The sequence below is a fragment of the Anthonomus grandis genome, chromosome 1 (assembly GCF_022605725.1).
Source record: "Anthonomus grandis grandis chromosome 1, icAntGran1.3, whole genome shotgun sequence".
NCBI classification, from domain to species: domain Eukaryota; kingdom Metazoa; phylum Arthropoda; class Insecta; order Coleoptera; family Curculionidae; genus Anthonomus; species Anthonomus grandis.
This window is the reverse complement of record NC_065546.1, coordinates 28,015,646-28,035,418: the sequence shown is the minus strand read 5'-3', so window position 1 is coordinate 28,035,418 and position 19,773 is coordinate 28,015,646. Positions and strand designations below refer to the sequence as shown.

The 19,773-nt window shown below is 31.5% G+C and overlaps 1 protein-coding gene across 1 annotated transcript; it reads left to right on the top strand.

The window, feature by feature from the left end:
* Positions 1-15,125: 15,125 nt before the first annotated feature.
* LOC126740813 (pupal cuticle protein 20-like) lies at positions 15,126-16,471 on the top strand. The gene is made up of 2 exons (XM_050447000.1): positions 15,126-15,229; positions 15,386-16,471. The coding sequence occupies exons 1-2, from the start codon at positions 15,215-15,217 to the stop codon at positions 16,205-16,207; spliced, it is 837 nt and encodes a 278-aa protein (XP_050302957.1). The 5' UTR covers positions 15,126-15,214; the 3' UTR covers positions 16,208-16,471.
* The last annotated feature ends 3,302 nt before the right edge of the window (positions 16,472-19,773 follow it).

The window sequence follows — 19,773 nt, the reverse complement described above, 5'->3', positions numbered from 1 at the left end:
GTTGTGTTAAATCTGTGGATAGCAAAAGACACAGATTTCCTCGTTTCTTAACAGGCCCACTATAATACTTAGATTTAGATTCTTAAGCCTTAAAACCATGAAAATCTCAATAGTAAACAATTCTATTTGAAATTCTGTGTATGTGAAATTATCTTCCTCCTAATTCATGCATGCCTAATTCAAGAAAGGACCTTAAACCAGATGTTATACCTTCGTTAGGTTAACCTCTCACGCTTAATACAATGTAAATTAGAATGGTCTTCGTAATAAGTGACCCTACCAGAGGTGTACGTAAGCTTAAGGTTCATTTAAATATAAACTGCTTATGCTATAAATAATTTAGCTATATCGTAATAAAAAAAATATATTTAACTTGGTAATATATCTGACAACACTGTTCTGTGGCCAAATGATATTTTGTATGATATGTTTGAAATCAATAAAATAATATCTTTTTATTTCTTTAAGTTCAGGATGTATAGGACATTCCATTTAAAAAAAGTTTTGTTTTTCAATTTTCAACCACGATTATAAAGAACTGACCACTGTTATCACATAAGCATAAGCACATAAGCAGCAACCGACAACAGAATATGCTGATGGATTGAAAGTTAAAAACTGCACCAAGGTCTTTAGTAATACTAATGGTCCTATGGGATCCTAGATGAACAATTTGGCAAAATGGGGTAACATTTTATTTTTTTTAATTATTTTAAAAGTTAATACTTTTGACATGTTGTTTGGAAGTGCGATAAAAAGTAGTGTTTCAAGAGAAGAAGAATGAAAAGAAGGTATGGTCGAAAAACTAAATAAATAAAAAGAAGAAGATAAATTAATTTCCAAACATTGGACAAAACTAGGGAAGGATAATCGAGAGTCTTAATATGTATTGAAAAGAAATGAAGAATAATGTTTTTCTGCTAAGAAAGTTAAAGAAGAATAAAATTAATAATTTGAAAAATATATCGAAGAATCTATCGCTGAAAGAAAAGCAAAACAATTGGAATTATGATTAGATAAGGCAGATATAGAAACCCAAAGACAATGGAAAAGAAGGAAAGAAAAAGAAGAAGAGTGGAGAATATACAAAAAACTATTGAAGAAACTGAAGAAAGACAAGAAAAAAAAACAATAACAAAACCTGAAATGAAATAAATTACAATGGCACAAATATCAAACCTAAACTGAATAATATTCCCATAAATATTTAAATTAGACCTACATACAGGTACAAAGGTGTGAATATTAAGTCTGTATATACAAGAAAGGAAGTCACCGCCGAGGATATTTAAAACTTTACATAATCTCACCGAAATTTCAAAAACACTACACTACATCTACATAAGCAATTACGTAAGTGGAAAAAATATAATCATAAAACATTGAGACACATTCGGAATAATGTAGGTACACGGTAATGATCTAAAAATACGTGTCGAAGTTGCACAGTGAAAGTAATAAGAAAAAAAAATGTAAGACGCATCAGTACTATGGTCAGACCCGATGCGGTATTCGATGCTAAGAAATTGGTGGTACTTAAAAAGGGAGAAAAAGCAATTTTGGTTTTTATGTATTAAGTAATTGCCGAGCATAATAATAATTGCTGTAGCAGATAAAATGCTTCAGAGAAAAATCAATCCCACCGAGAAAATTGACGTCGCTTTTAGGTTTCATTGCGCGTCTAATTTAATTAAAAATAACGTGAAATGCTGTAAAAAATTGAAGTTATTTCAGGGACTTTAAGGTTTTTAGTTTCAAGACATGTAAACCCAAAAAAGACGTTAGATTGACGTTTATACCCGTAAAAAAAAATTAAAATATTACAGGAATATAGTTTGGAGGTCATTTTAAAGACAAATTTATTGAAAAACGGCATCAAGTTGCCCTGAAATATGTGAAAGTTTATTGCACAATTTTATTGGAAAATTGTGGTAAATCGACTAAATTTGATGTAATTTTAATGTCGTCATAATGACCGAATTGATGAATTATTTTGATACCACGTTCCACGTCAATTTAAACTGTCAAAAAACTATTACAAGAATGCAATAAATTCACACTATAGCAAATGACGTAATACTAACAGTTATTTACATGCAATATGAAACTATAGTAAAAATCAATAAAATTTATTGTAAAATTGATTAAAAACGACTGACATATAGATCACAATTGTAATTTGACATTGTTTTAAGGTCAAGTCGTATAACAAGAATGTATGATACAAATGTCCTAATTTTAATAACGTAATTTTGATGATTTAAATATACATTTGCGTCAAATTTACCAAAGAAAAATTACGTTAAAATGCTATTAAAAAAAGTTATAGTCAAACAGTGACGTAATATCACCCACACGAAAACAACAATGTCCCAACACCGAAAAATGTCTGCAATCCAAAAATAGCTTAATATTCCGACCATAATTGTTACAAAATAGCATCAAAATTATGTTAATCCGTTGATTTTATTTGAATTTTAAAATTTGACGGCCGCGTGCCTATGCTAATTTTTTTCGGATTATAATGAAAACGAATTATATAAAAATTTTATAATAGTCGCCATATGAAAAAAGTATGGAGTGTGAGAGGTAGCACGATTAAATACCCTGATTAGTCCGGGTCGATGCACTTTAAAATCACTGCTGGGATAAATATTTTGAACATGTAATGGGAAAAAAAACTATAACAAAATATTAAACAAGAGTAGATTTTTTTGACTATATCAAAGTTATAGGACCATTTCAAAATCAACGAATCAACTAAGTTAAATAAATAGTTTATGATTGCCCTTTAAGAATATGCAGGTAATCAAGTGGTACCCCCCAGCGGGGAAGTCATAGTTCATTAGTTAGAGTACACGGTTCAAGAGCTAACGGGTATACTAGTGTGTCTGATTCCTCTATACCCCCTAATGGAACTTCTAAGACTAAAGAGACGAGCAGACAAAACCATACGAATAATGTACATAATTAGAATAATGTCTTGCTGGTTAAACATCAAAATTAGACCCTATCCGCCAACTCTCCTAATCGAATCTATTTAAAAGTAAATAACAGACAGGAAAGAAAAGCTTATTATTTCTTGTATTTTTTAATGGCGCTCAATGTAGTGTCAATGGCTCTCTCATTGACCTGATCAGCAATGAAGTTTCACATCACCCACCACTTCTTATTAATATTTCTTCTACAGCAACTAATAATGCTTCACAAAAGCATCAGAAGGTGCAAAATACATATTTAGAAAACCAAATTTTATTGCCATATATCAAGAATGGTTGTCTATGGACTGGTCGCCTATTTATCAATACACCGACTTGAACTTAACTTGCTATATATACTAAAGATTTCTATAAATTACAATTTACCAATATTGATAAATGGGTTCCTAAATCAACACGTGCATTAAAACTGAAATATCTTCCCGTACACTACTGAAATTAAAAAGAACGTTCACTTGAAAAATAAACTTCATTCGCGGTATAAAAAGAACAGGATATTACCGTCTATCAGGATTTTTCCATAATTCGGTCTCAAATTAAAAGAGATATTGCGGTCTCACATAAACAATTTGTCTTCTAGGCCGAACGATAAATCAACGTTAATCCTAATGAATTTTGATCATATTTCAGTACTAAACGATCGGGTTTTACTCAAATCGTCATTCATACCAAATATATGATTGACGGTTTCTCCAATTCTTTTAAAAAATCATTTAATCCTACTAACTTTTTTGCAACTACTTCCTCCAATAATACTGTGATCTATCCCATCATTGACATAACATTCTTCGCAGAAGACGAGGTTTTTATTGCACTGAAATCAATGAAAAACAAGATGACTTGCGGACCAGATATATTTTTTCTTCTTAAGAGATTGTATTCTGGTTCTCAGCAAGTCACTCACCTTTCTATGTAACTTTTACCTGTCTATCAACCGGTTCCTATGGCTTGGAAACGTCCAAAAGTAAGTCCTATTTTTAAGAAATCAGACAAGACAGATAATACTAACTATAGACATATTACAATAATTATAAACAACTTTTTAAAATGTCTTAAAGTACTGGTCCACATTTTCTGTTATATATCATATTACAAACAACAAAATGTTAACCAATTAGTGTGGTTTCTTGAAAGGACGCTCTACTACAAACTTAATAATGACTTCATAGTTCCTAGCTGAATCCTTTGATGGCTCTTCCCAAGTGGACGTTATTTACGAAGATGTCTCCAAAGCCTTCGACCATGTTTTACTACTAGAAAAATTAAAAGTATTTGACTTTTCTGATAAATTAATGGCGGTTTTACATGCGCAATGCGGTTTCTCATTTTGTTTCTGATCTTTATAAATTACATGGCCAATCTTAACATCAGTGGCAAAATCTGTCTTTTTGCTGACGATACTAGCTTTACATGGAGCAATCCGGATGCTAGGGCACTACATGCTACTATTTCTAATGACTTAATTACCATTAAATCGTGGCGCGATTCTAATCTTCTGTGCCTAAATGTCTCAAAACCTAAAGTCTTATCATATAAAACTACTATTCAACCCTTTGTACTTAACAACACCAGTTTGGACGTCGTTGAATCTGTGAAGTTCTTGGAACTTAATGTTGACTACTTCCTAAAATGGGACTTGCATATTGATGCCTTATATAAAAAATTAAATTCAGCATGTTTTGCCTTAAGATCAGTTTCCAGGTAATTAAGTTTTCAAACATCAAGAACAGTTTATTATGCCCTTTTTGAGTCACATCTACGTTACGCCCTTCTATTCTGGGGCATATGCGGTATGACTCAATTTGAGCGCATCTTTAAACTCCAAAAGAGAGCAGTTATGTGTGGTATCTGCTTGGACGTAATAGCAGAGCTCACTGTCAAGAAATCTTTAAAAAATACAAGATACTTACTCTTCCCTCTTTATTCATATTGGAATCTATTTGCTTAGTACGCAAACATAAGTCAGAAATGCCAAGTAGGCCGTCTCACAATTATTCACTTCGCAACGCAATGCATGATCTTTATCTGCAAACCCCTGGGTCCGAGTTAGTAAAAAGCTCTATTCTATACAGAGCCAAAAAGATGCATAATCATTTGCCTTTGGAAATTAAATCAATTACTTCTTTTCCTCGATTTCATAATGCTTTGAAGGCGTACTTTCTGGAAAAAGCCTTGTACGCAGTGGAGGATTTTTTTCTAGGATAACTTTTTGGGTATCACACACACACTGGCTCTTTTTATATCTTAAAATAGAGAATATATTAGTTTTTTTTTAGTAAATAAATTGCACTTTCATTCTGTATTTAATTAATTTACTGTTATTGACTATTGTGTTTATTTTTATTGACATTTTATACATCATGATGTATATTGACCAGGTACATTGTTTTTGTTTTTGTACAGTTTTGCATGTATTTATTTTGTTTGTATATTTATTTTTGTTTTTATTTTGTGTGTTTTGTTTTTATATGTTTTTTTTTTATTAGCTTTGTCTACAAAATTTTGTAATTTTTTGACAATAAAGCATATGATTGATTGATTGATTGACATGCTTGGTTAACTGGTATGTTGCTTTTTGTGACTGTAAATAGAATTGTTGTTCAAAATCATTGTTCTACTTTAGGAGTTTCTCAGGGGTGAATCCTTGGCCCTTTAGTGTATGACTTCTTTATTATAGATGTGTGTAAATAGCTTAGCTCTCTGGTTCTTTTATATGCAGATAACCTCAAAATTGTTTTCCGTATTAATTCTATCAATAGCTGCCTAATTCTTCAGAAAGATCTATAGTAAACATTGATAAATGCTAAGGCCCGGTTGTACAATGGGCGTTCAACAACAGTTCATAAAGATCTCCGGTTCAGCGGAATTAATCCGTTGTACAATGTTGATTCAAACGATAACCTGCGGTTCATCTTGAACGTCCAATTTGGAGCGTTCAAAGGGAGTTTAAGCAAATTTTTGAGATTAAATTAATATTTAGTATCATTTTGATATTTTTTATTTATGTAAATACAGCCGCCTTTCAATAATTATTGTGTTTGGTAAGGTGCTAATTTATTAGTTACTAGGTACCCTAGATTTAGCTTACAAACCATAAATATAAAAATGGATCCTATTTGGGAAGATATTACGGATGACGAAAATTTTCTGGAATTAGTAAATAAAATTGTACACCCTAAATAATCACAGGTGTGCAGAGATCATTTGAAGATTTGGGATGATAAAGAATTTAAGGCTAGCTTTAGGTTGGAAAAGCAGGCTGTAAGATTCATAGTAGATAGAATTTCTGAACAAATTTCATCGGTTACGGACAAGTATGATGATTTGTATTAGTTCAATTACACCATTTATAGACTTTAAAAATACTTTTAGATTTGAGATAGAATATCGTCAGCATTTTTGCTTTCAATCTGAATAACAATTGATTCTAAAAATTTTACAATATTTAAGATTGGAAATTATTTAAAACAAGTTAAAAAAACCTGCAGTAGCATCAATGTCATATTTTGATGTTAGTCCTGTAAGTTGGCTCCCTAATATTTCATGGATATCACTCTCGCTTGTAGTTATTGTTATAAATTTTTGCTTGGCCCTTTTTTTATATTCTCCTACTTATTTTTAGAAATGTAACAGTTCTAAGGGGCTCTCCGCTTTCCTTGTATTCTATGCTTTCCTTGTTTTTCTTTACTAAATTAATAAGAACATTTTCTTCTCTCACAGAGAGAGAAAATTGCCCTAATTTTTTTCTCCATGTCAGATAAGCAGACCCAAACGGTTTGGCAAGCAGCAAGGCGGCACAAAACACTTTTAAACAAACAACACTTGGAATTTACGGTATGGTTTGTGTTCAAAAAATATTTATAATCGGCAACAGACAAAAAATAAAGTAAATAAATAAATAAAAAGTAAATAAATAAATTAATTTTAATGAATAGGTTAGGTTCTTCTTTTCTTTTTCTTCTTTTTTATGTGGCCATTGCAGACTTTAAATAGAACCTAGTTTAACTAAACTTGTACTGGAACAACACACGAACCTCTGAACTACGTTCTCCGAAGAACTGCGGTTTAGTAGAGCTTAAGTTGAACCACTGCTTGTGAAATGGTATTATTTACTTTTTAAACTAAGTCTGTTATATTATTTTATTATTCCGTAAACAATAAATCGCTACATAGGTCTGAATGTTTTGGAACCTTCGCGTAACGTTTGATAATTATCTAACTTTTATCAAACATTATGAAAATAATGTTTGAAAATAAAAACTAGTGAAATATCTGGAACTCTTGGAGTCATTACCAGACTAAGCGTGAATTTCAGGATATTGGTTCACTTGAAAACTTCTTGTGCCTACAAGGTCAGAGCGTGAATATGCCTCAGTCGTCTGATCGTCAGAGTATAATGTGCATGCAGAAAGTTTAGAGATAGTGCAACGTTTGCAATATTCTTGAAGTTGCTATACTTAAAAACCCATAGTTCCTATCCTCCTCAAGAAATCTCTGAGTGAAACTTGCTTCTTATGTTTAGCATGCAATAAATCAAGAAGAAACTATTATTACTAGGTATTATATAGGTATATATTATTGTTAAGGAAGTTACTCAATAATCTTACAAGTTTCTTATAAGTTGTTTTCTTAAGTTTAGTTAAGTGTTGTTTTTCTTTATCCTGCTTTATAATTGGGTTTATATCTGTTAGGCAGTGTAACAATAATTAAATAAATCAAAATTATTGAAATATGACAAAAAGAACATTTTTCGATATTGATACATACTTGCATATAAAAATAGTAGGTCTTTATCCCTAAAACCGCTTCTAAAATATTTGGAATGGCAACACCGCAAGCAAAAGATCAGTCATGCGCGAAATGTCATCCTGCCAAACGGTTTTGTGTTTACATTAGGCATTTGTGAAGGACTAAGTTTTTTCTTTAGTTTTTGGTGAAAAAGGTATTATTTGTGTGTTTTGTGAACTGTTACGATGGTAAAAACTTGTGCCATTTATGCCACACCATGAGAAAAAGGCGATTCAGTCCGATATTTTAACAAGTAAATACCGATACTGTCATAACATCATATCAACGGAGAACCGTCATCATAAACGTAGAATAGGGGATTGTATAAATAAACCTAAAACCTAAAAACTTGAACGTAAAGTGTGTGTGAAATACAAAAATCTTTATATTTTTAGATTCAAATATTTTTTTGGAAATATTTAACTATTAAGAGGTTATAGAAGATAAAAAAACTCGAGTTTTGTTCTTGGTTTTATTAAGAGGACTGATTTTAAGTCTCTTTGCTGTCTTGGCAGAAAAATGGCATGTTAAAATGTTAAAAATGTGTATCTTAAAACATGAATTATTAAGAAATCTATTATAATTATAAAATATTTGATTTCCATAAAATTGCTTTTTGTTAGATAGATCCCTTTACTCTAATGAAGTACGTATAAAAAAAAATAATAATAAAAAAAGAGTTTAAAATCGGTAATATTATTTATATTTATTTATATTTAAAGCATATTTTATTATAGATAAATATTTATCATGTAAATATTTTTTGAGGACGTCACTGGTAAAGACCCTTGTGTCGAAGGAATCAACAATACGGTCGACCGGCGTTGCGATATTGCCACCTTTTTCTCTAATATGCGATAGTTATATTCATTTAACTTTAAATATTCTTTATAGAACATCTTATCATATTTTACTTAAAAAAACGCTTCATTTTCTTGTATTAAAGGAACACGGTAATATTGTGTTATGCCTGTCAAAATAAATGACAAATTTTTATGATATTTTAAAATGTTTTTTTTCTTAATCTACATAAGTATTTGGCATCATTCCGTCAGAGATGTTGCAAGCAAACAAACTGCCTATAGTTCCACGGCAATGGTAATTCTAGCTTTTGAAGAATTTCATAATAAAAAAAATTGTCTTTCGTTTTTTTATAAAAGACTTCCATTTCCGAAAATTCCCTTTTTTGCTCAAAATGGTCCGGATTAAAAAAAAGTACCCGGAAAAGAGGAAAATTAATGTTTTTTCTTTATCAATAGACATTTTAACCGCCTGGTCAGGACATTTTTTGATTCAGTCCCAGAAGCAAATTCAATTCAATTCAGAATCAAAAATATTTTGTTAGTCTAAAATTAAAATATTTTTTGACAAAGCAAGATAGAAGAAGTATATACAGTGAACAGAAACCATGAAATACCTATAATACATACAAAACTACAAAAATTAAATAAAACAATGTAAAATAATAATCTAAATATTAATATAGTATAAATAGACAAAGGTCACAATAAAAGTAAAATTTTAAAGTGCATCCTGCTAGAATTCTTCCATACTATAATAAGCCCTACCCAGTAACAAAATCTTAAATAAGTGGCTTTAAGGAATTCAGTGTTTTCAGTTTAATTGGTAAATAGTTAAATACTCTCCTGCTTTCATATACAAGTTACTTTTTTACCAATGCAGATTTCGAGGTGGTAGTGGAAGCAGGTGATTTTGCCATTTATTATGATGAGTGCAAAACGATGCAGAACGATTAAAAATATGGGTAGAAGCTAGTAGATTTTTAGATCAATAAAGTGGGGCTTACAAGTCTCTCTTTAATTTATTCTAGTAATAAACCAACAGCTTTGGATTATAAAAACACCCCACAATGGTATTGCATACCTGATGTGCGACTCAAATAATAAGAAATAGACTGTCCATGCCAGCTAATATTATATATAAACAGCCCAATTCATCCCTTACTACCCTTCTAGCAAAACTTCCTGCTGAAAAATTTCTACTTTACTACTAAAGGTTAGTAAATGTACTGAGAGCATAATTCTTAATCAATCAGAATACTCAGAAACTTAACTACTTTAACTTTCTGTAAAGGGATACCATTGAAGAGTAGACTTGTTGCGTCACATCTAAATCTAATAATATGGATTTTGCTTTGATTAAAATAAAATACGTTTGGACGTGAACCATTCATTAATATTGTTTATGTCGTTCTCCATGGCTCGCTACAACTCCTCATCCGCCTTATCTCGTCATAATGTCGATGTATCGTTGAAAAACAGAGTGAATTCCTTAGAGATCTTTGGCTCAATAAGGTCATTTATATATACGAAAACAAGATTGGCTCCAAAACCGATCCCTGTGTGACTCTGCAAGTAATTCTTGAGCTAGATGATTTTTATTCTGAATTTACAACACACTGACCCCGATTAAACCAGGCATGAGCCACTCCTCGAAAACCATACCTGTTAAGCTTGGACAACAGTAATCCGCCATCCACACAATCAAAAGCTTTACATAAATCACCAAAAATCGCTAGTAGCCTTAGTTCACATTAAATTACTTATTCTCTAGAAAGTCGTATATAGTATCGTGAGTACCCTTCGATACCTGAAAAGTCAAACTGGCTTGTTGGAAGGGATCTTTAGAGTTCCCACCCTTAAATACCGGAACTACCAAAGAAAATTTCAGACATATGGTAAATATGTCCTGTAACCAAGGCTGGTTGGCTCGTAAAAGTATTTTTGCAGAAATATTATCTACCCCAATTTTAAACTTCAAGTAAATTTCAAAGAATACAATAATTGTAGTAAAGTTTAAATTCTAACGATGAAACATAAGGTCAGTTATAGAAGTCAAGTTCTTAGTTAGACCACTTGCTACATTACAATAGAATTTGCACTCAATAGAATTGGCACTCAAGATCACCATCTGGTTGGTGTTGGTGCGGAAATCATTAATTATGGTGGAGATTTCTTTTTGTTTATTTCTTGCCTTAGAACTTCGATCACAGTATCAGAGTCATCAATAATCAGATTTGGTTGATTTTAGAAGTTGTCTATAAATTTGTATGGTAGATATTGCATATCAATTATGGATTTTAAAGGTTCGATCGATGTTAAATATGCAAAAAAAATCTTTTTGTATCATTTATCATTATTTTAATTTACTATTAAAGTTTGGGCAATAAATAAAAAATGTTTTGTACTACCCCAAGACAGAAAACCTGTTTTTTTGTTTTCTCCCTGATCTTAGAGAGAAAACTATTTCAGAATGAAGACTAACTAACTAAGAGTTATTCACTTCTTATATTCTATACAGTATTTTGTATAGGTCAAGATTTTGTTGCAATATTTACTGGTGACAATGGGTCTCTAAAAGCCCATTTAGCACCTCGTTAGGTGCTAAAATAATGATAATACTAATAGTAGAAATTACAGACGTTTTCATTGCCAAAGTTCGGTAAAAGTAATGTCGCTTATGCAAGAGCCTATGTATTCAGTTTATGTAAAATATTGGTATACACAGGTTGGAAAAAACTGTAATATACGTATTACCACATTCCTATGACGAAGATACATTTTAATTAATAAATAAAGTGAAGGTTTTTTTCTATACGAGTCTTGTTAAAAGAAGGTTTTTGGGTATATTATATTATAGGTCATTCTAATGACATGTAATGTTGTTCAACTAGTTATATTTTAAAAAGAGCAAAATCACACAAATCACAACTATTCAAAATGAAAAATTTACTTCAGAGATCAAAATTTTGAGATTTTCAACTCAAATTTACATTTGACAAACAAGGGTTTTATTTTTACTTGATGCATCGGTCGAATCTCAACAATCGCTGCTGAAAACTAAAAAAAAATAAATACCTTCCGTAAATTGAATCCGTCTTAATCAAATTTTTAAAATCAGATGAACATTTGTAAATTGAAAAAAAAGTCACAACTCAAGCAGGTTTCCAAATGACTGCTGAGATCACGATTTTATCATTTTCAAGCTAATAAAGGCAAATATTTTTTTAGTAGTACCGTGTCTCTTAAATTATTAAAATTACTGTTGAGATTATATGTATATATATATACAGTGCATTCCAAAAGTAATGTCTAAATTCATTTAAAATTCAGGGGTGTGTTCGAAAAAAAAACGCTCGGACCCGTCGATTCATTTATTTCAACTTGTGCATTCTTGTACGTGAAGTTTTTAATATACAGGGTTGCTCAAAAATAAATTACGACCATCAACTTCATTTTTTCAAATGAAAGCACCTTTTTTTATTTTTGAGGGTACTGGGTGTTTACCTCCATCATCCAATGCGGATTTTCTGTTGCCCAATATCGACAATTTTGTCTGTTCACACTACTATTCAAACAGAACGTGGTTTCATCGGGAAAAATAATATTTGCTACTAAATTATTATTTAGATTGCATATGTTTTGTAAGCGTTCACAAATCTCAAAAGGTGATATTTGTGCTTTTTAGCTATTCGGTGAACATTTCGGAAATCTATAGATTTCGCCAGGTGTAAATTTGCCCTAATCTGCGACAGAGGAGTGCATGTATTTTAATGAAATTCTATGTATTTCTATGAAAATATACGGTCACCTGCCAACAATAAAAAAACACGAATGAATGGAATTTTGCTCTGTATAAAAATTCTCAGAGATAAGGTGACTCGTAAGGTGAACTTCAATAATAATGTTTAGTCGTCTTTTTTTCGATAGCTGTTGACTTTAGGTATAGGATATAATGCATGAAACATACGTAGAATTCAACGCGAAATTCAAAAATGAAATAAAAAAAGGTGCTTTCATTTGAAGAAATGAAGTTGATGGTCGTAATTTATTTTTGAGCAACCCTGTATACACAACTTCATGTACAAAAATGCGCAACTTGAAATAAAAATCGACGGGTCAGAACGTTTTTTTTTTCGAACACACCCCTGAATTTTCAATGAATTTAGACATAAATTTTGGGATGCACTGTATATCGATAACGATATATATATATTATATATAATATATATATATATATATATATATATATATATATATATATATATATTATAAATATATATAGAATTTAGACATAAATTTTGGGATGCACTGTATATCGATAACGATATATATATATTATATATAATATATATATATATATATATATATATATATATATATATATATAAGTCGATAACGATTGCATTGTAGGAATCACTGCAAACATAAAATTTTTATAATTTCCACTAACTGACTGTGTCCCGATCACATTTTTCAAATCGCTGCTGATATAAAATGCTTATAATTTTGCTAAATATACATAGACATTTAAAGCATTAAAATTACTGTAAAGAAATACTGATGTGGTTAAACTGTTTCAACCAACAAAAGCAAAAAAATCACACAAATCACAATAAGTTAAAGTAATATTAAAATCACCGCTGATGCTGAGCTGTATATTTTTTTTAATTAATAGAACAAAAGAGAGTTTGTTATTTAGTTCAATAATAAAAAAATATTTATACTGGCTTCCTAATCACTGCTGAGATTAAGATTTAATGATTTAAGATACTTTTTTAAAGCTTTAAAATCATGTGTAAAGAGTAATGATGTTCAAATGTTTAAATCTCCGGAAGGAGAAAAATCATGAAAATTATAGTTTTAAAAAAATCATTGCCGAAATAAAGATTTGCAACCAAAAACAAGTATTTTCTTACTTTGCTAATGAAATTTTTAGAATCACAATTGAGATGAATATCCGAGATAGGGAAAAAAGTAAATCCTGTCACTGTTGGGTTAAAAAAATAATTTGACAAGCCATGGATTTTCAAATTGCTTTCGAGATAATTAAGGGAAAAAGTAATGACAAATTTATGAGATAAAGTTTTTAGCTAACCGAAATATTGGCATAACTCTTAAGATCACTGTAGAGAAAAATATTTTATGGGTTGTGAAATATTTATATAAAAAATAAAATTTATATAGTCTCTGATATTGGAAAAATAATTTATTTACTAGCCCTTAGCATTAACGAAATTATAAAAAAAAATTACTGGCACCATATCCTTAAATTTAAAATTTCTCTTAAGATAAATATTTGTTGAGTTAAAAGACAAAGAAAAAAATGTCCATTGTGCATATGCTATTTATATGTTTAAAAATATTGCCGTGATAAATATTTTATTACATCTAAGCCAATAAAGATAAACTTTAAACTTGGTGGTGCTATTATTACTTAAGGCATCAATTTTATGAATCCCTGCTAAGAAAAAAAAATTATAATTTTCATTAACTGATCCTGCTCTGCTCAAATTTTTAAAATTACTGTAATGGTGTTCAATGATTTTAAAACATTGAAAGAATCTTCCAAAAGGGAAAAAATAACCCAATTCTGTATAATGTTTATATCATCTCTGACAATGGGAAAATAATGTATTTGCTTGCTTTAGCATTTTCAAAATTATCGCTATGATCTAGATTTTATTATAGAAAGAAAACTACAACCGAATTAGTAAAATTACTGTTGATATAAATGCATTCATGCATGCTGTCTAAACATTGTTTAATCTTTTTACCATTTTATCCTTAAAATCATTGATATGATTTTTTTTTCATGCGATCCTCTTTAATTCCATAAACATCCATTTGACAATCCCTTAAAATCACTATAAAGAATTTAACTGTTTAAATCTTTAAAAAGGGAAAAATGCAAAAAACGCAAAAATGATTTGCACTTGAGCAAGAACAAAAAAATTAAATTAAGCTCAAGATTTGATCACTTTCAAGCCATTAAGGGATATATTTATATTTCTGTACTGAGCGCATTGCAATCCCCCCAACTTTTTAGCTATGAATATCTTTAAAACAGTTAGATCAAAGTATCTCATGTAACCCCTCAAATTTTGAAAAATTTTATATAAAATCCGAAAATTTATAAATTAAATGTATACAAGAACGAATAATTTGCCGAGAAAAAATCATGGCTTTCTTTTTTTTTAATTAATCATTAATACGTTTTCAAGTTATTAATTTTAACCTACAGTGTGATTCATTCTTATCGAAATGGAAAGCAATTTTATTAAATTTACAAACTAATAAGATATTTCCTTGACACCTCGATCCCCGAATCCTTTCACGAAAATCACACAAAAAAATTAAAGATTAACACTCATTCATCGTAAGAATTATTAAAACCGAAATGAATCCTTGAGCAATCTGAGATGATCCTTTAGACCGTACCGCGTCCATTCACTTGAAAAAAAAATCGTAACACCATTTTCGGAGATGGTACTCTTGTCCATTCTAAATCGCCGAGGGGGGAACCGGGGGGGAAACCGCCAGCCGAAATTTAAGTATAAAAAGATTTAAAATGGTGGCAATCGGAGTCGAGGTTTGACCGATAAACAACAACAAATATCCGAAACCATGAAACCGTTCCTGGTAAGTATTGCTGATAATCATCAACGGACTTTACTGTGCCCCATCTTCAGAGATTAAGGACTTTTTATTTGCTAGTGAAGTGCCCTAGTTCTTGTGTTATTTAAGTGACCTCTAAACTGTATCAGTTTTTGTTATAAACTCTTTTTCTGATTTCAGTTTGCCTTCTTTGTGGCTCTGGCCTCAGCACGTCCGGAACCTCCGGTGGGCTACAACTACCCCTCACCCTCCTCGGGACACATCGGAGGCATTGGCTCATTGGGAGGCGGTTCATTGGGAGGCGGTCACGCTTTAGGAGGCGGTAGCTTCATTGGTGGTGGACACTCAGGACTAGGAATCTCCGGTGGTGGACACTCTGGACCAGGAATCTCTAGCGGTTTCGACAGCTCGTCAAGCTTCTCCGGAGGCGGCTCCGGTTTCGGTAGCGGTATCGGTTTTGGTGGATTCGATCAATCCGCTGCCGCCGGTCCAACGGTACATAAACACGTTTACGTGCACGTTGCCCCCGAAGAGCCTGAGCAGCCACAGGCACCAAGGATCCTTCCAGTTGCCGCCCCTCAGAAGCATTACAAGATTATCTTCATTAAAGCTCCAAGTCCACCTACTCCAACTGCCCCGATAATCCCTGCTCAACCGCAGAACGAAGAGAAGACCTTGGTGTACGTTTTGGTGAAAAAGCCGGAAGAGCAACCGGAAATCGTCGTGCCTACTCCAGCTCCAACGCAGCCCAGCAAACCGGAAGTCTACTTCATCAAGTACAACACTCAGAAGGAAACTGTATCTGGGGGACATGGTGGTGGTGCCGTTGGTATCTCTGGTGGTAATGGAGGAGATCTCTCCGGAGCTGATCTGTCTGGTCTTGGAGGTCACGATGGAGGACATGGAGGTTCCTTTGGTGGTGCTGGAGTAGACTCTGCATCTGGCAGTTACTCTTCTGCCGGTGCTTCCACCAAATACGGACCACCTGGATACCATAAATAAGCCAAAAGTCGCTTATTTTTAACAAATATCCTAGCACAACATGTTTAAATGCACTTTATTTATTGAACTTAATGTTTAGTGGCTGACTCGTTGTGGTGTATTATATATGACCTGTGATTAATGTTGATGTGAGCTTCACTTAATAGGGGAGTTTAATGTTGTATATAGTCAATATTTTTATTCTTTAATTATATATTTGCTTTAATTTGTAGATTAAGACACGGTGACAAATGATTTTTAAATAAATATTATTTTTTTAGTGAATTTTTGTTTTTTTTTTGCTTAAAGAGAACGGATCGATTCTTGTAAATAAATTCTTTTGTTTTTGCTTATGTGCAAATCTCGGCAGTGATTTTAAAGGAGATTAAATAATTGTGCGTTAATTTTTAATTATTGCGTTATGTACGTTAAATTTTAAGTTAATCATGTTTGTGTCATTTGTGTTTTTTTCCATTATTGGAGTTTTGAATAGTTTAAACTGCTTTATATTGATTTTAACGCTTTAAAAGTTTATCTTCATAATTTTGCAAATTATTATTATTTTCAACAGTGGTTTTAGAGGATTATCAAACTGATGGTCGATTATAATAATTTATTATATCAGGGATTTTAAAGGTATAAAAAAAGTAAAGTATATTCATACTATTTTTCTTTTTCTTTTAACTCAAAAATATATACTCATCTTAGCAATAATTTTAATAAGTTGATATTAGCTTTCTTTCTATGAATAATTTTAGATCACATCAATGATTTGGACAATGCCAAATATACTTTCTTTCTTTATAAGAGAATATGTAAGCTTATTTTTCATATAAATATAAGTTTTAAAAATTAATTATAAGCCATAAAATATATATCTCAACAGTGACTTTTAAACTACGAACAGGATAGACTAGTTTATATAATTTTAATATGTAGTAACTAGTCTCCTTCCGATTTTGCTAATTTTAACTTAAATTCTACCCTTGACTTGTATCATGTAGTGTTGTTCTCTACTTCTTTTTTCTCCTTTTTATTAGTGAATACACAACTGGATTTGATAATGCCTAGTATTGGCGAAACACGTGTATCCTTTGACTTTTAGTTTAATAAATTTGAGACCTGTGACTTTGTTTCATTACTATCTATTGTACAGAGTGGCCAAATAAGAATGCGAGGTACTGTATCTGGGAAACTATTAATCGTAGAAGCTTGCGATAAAAAAATGTATACTAAAATGGCCAAGAGAATGACCTGGAAAATATTTTCAAGTTTCTAAAATGGCCGCTAGGGGGCGCAACTGCAATCTTGAATCTAGAAAACTGACGTTTCTGTAAATTTTGCTGAATTAACCTAACAAAAAAATAGCTGATTATTAAAGCAGAGACTAATCCGAACCTTTTTTATTTGAATAGTTTTGCTGTATCTCTAAAAATAAAGTGGTGGGGGGTGTTCAAAAGTTGGCTTAAAACACACCCTGTATACTAAAAACACCTTAGCCGATTTTATCAAACTTGGGCTAGTTGAAAAGAGCTATTATAAAGCTACGAATATTATTATATTTCATGTTTTTTTAGTTTTACATCTCGCCGCTAGAGGGCTTTTTTCGGCTTTCTGACACAAATGACCAATTTTCTCAAAAAACTTAAATGCGTTGATATGATTTTTTTTTCATAGAAAAATAGCTAAATGATGTCTAAATAATTTTGCGAAAACCGCAACTCGATATCTTATTCCTAACCTAAAATATAGGCCAAAGAATATTTTATACCCTTAAATTTTATTTTTTTTATACTAATTATTTTGGAATTTTTTAAAATTCACTACTTTTGAAAACAAAATTTACCATTTTTGAAAATATCACCTAATATCACTAAAAGGTAAGTATTAATAATGCTTATATCAAAAATTAGACCTATTTTATGTTATATATTCACTATGGATATAATACGAAAAAAATTATTATTAGAAAGCAGGCCATGGAATGCAACAAAACAAATGTCTACTCAAATTATAAACATTCCCCAAATTGTCAATAGTAAGTTGTCAAAAGTTTTACGTTACTTGAGCATTTTTTTTTTTGCAAAATGCGTTTTACGAACGATGAAGCTGTTGATATGCTTGCGGTTTATTTTGAACGTCTTCAAAATGCTGCAGTAGCAAAAAGAGCTTATGCTGCTCGATATCCAAATCGAAGTCCTTGCGATGTTAGATTTTTTCCCCGATTAGTGGCTAACTTACGAGCCAATGGTAGTTTTCGGCCTAGGTTTCAACGGCCAAGAATTAGAAGAAATGTGGACAATATTAACAGCGTACTAAGATATATTGAAGGAAATCCTCATGTTAGCACAAGAGCATTATCCCTTGAATTAGGCATATCAAGAACAACGATTCAAAATATTTTGAAGGACAATAGGTAAATTTTAATAGCCATCGCCATATATGGATTTATTTAAGTTCAGCTTTTTTTTTTAATATATTTATAGAATGCACCCATATCATGTTAATTTACATCAGGCATTGGAAGAAGCAGACTTTCACCGTAGGTTGGACTATTGCCATTGGATATTAGGCATGATACGCGAGGACAGAGATTTTTATTTAAAATTCTTTGGACCGATGAAGCCACATTTAATAGTGACGGTAGAGTCAACCTGCATAACATGCATTATTGGTCTGCAGAAAATCCGCATTGGTTGCGTGAAGTTCAGCACCAAGGGCGCTGGAGTTTAAATGTGTGGTGTGGTATACTTGGAGGCAACATTATTGGACCATATTTTTTTGAGCAATCTCTAAATGGCAATGTTTTTTTCAACTTTTTGGTAAATCAATTACCGTTGTTGCTGGAAGATGTGCCACTGGAAGTCCGGCAAAATTTGTTTTTGCAGTTGGATGGTTGTCCAGCACATTTTGCTAGCAATGTGCGAGAGCATATTAATAACATTTTTCAACAGCGGTGGATTGGAAGAGGAAGCCTGTTTCCATGGTCTCCGCGATCCCCAGACTTAACCTGTCTTGATTTCTATTTATGGGGGCGGTTAAAGGACATTGTATTTCAGACTCAGCCTACGACTAGAGAAGATATGAAAAACCGCATTCGTAATGCAATACATACCATATCGAGAGCCGAAATTGAAGCTGCAGTTCTATCTACCCATGAGAGGCTTCAGCAATGCATAGAGCGTGATGGTCAGCATTTCGAGCATTTACGGGGGCATTAAAACCCTTTTATTTTAAAATCGGTCCTTTATAGGGCCACAACTTACATTATAAAAGAAATTCGAAATAAATTATTTTGTAGTTTTTATAAATATTAAGGGATTTCCATATAAAATTTTCTTTGGCCTAAATTTAAGGTTAGGATGAAGATATTAAGATGCGGTTTTCGCAAGCATATTTAGGCGTCATTAAGCTATTTTTTGTATAAAAAAATTTATACCATTGCATTTAAGTTTTTTGAGAAAATTAGTCATTTGTGTCAGAAAGCCGAAAAAAGCCCTCTAGCGGCGAGATGTAAAACTAAAAAAACATGAAATATAATAATATTCGTAGCTTAATAATAGCTCTTTTCAACTAGCCCAAGTTTG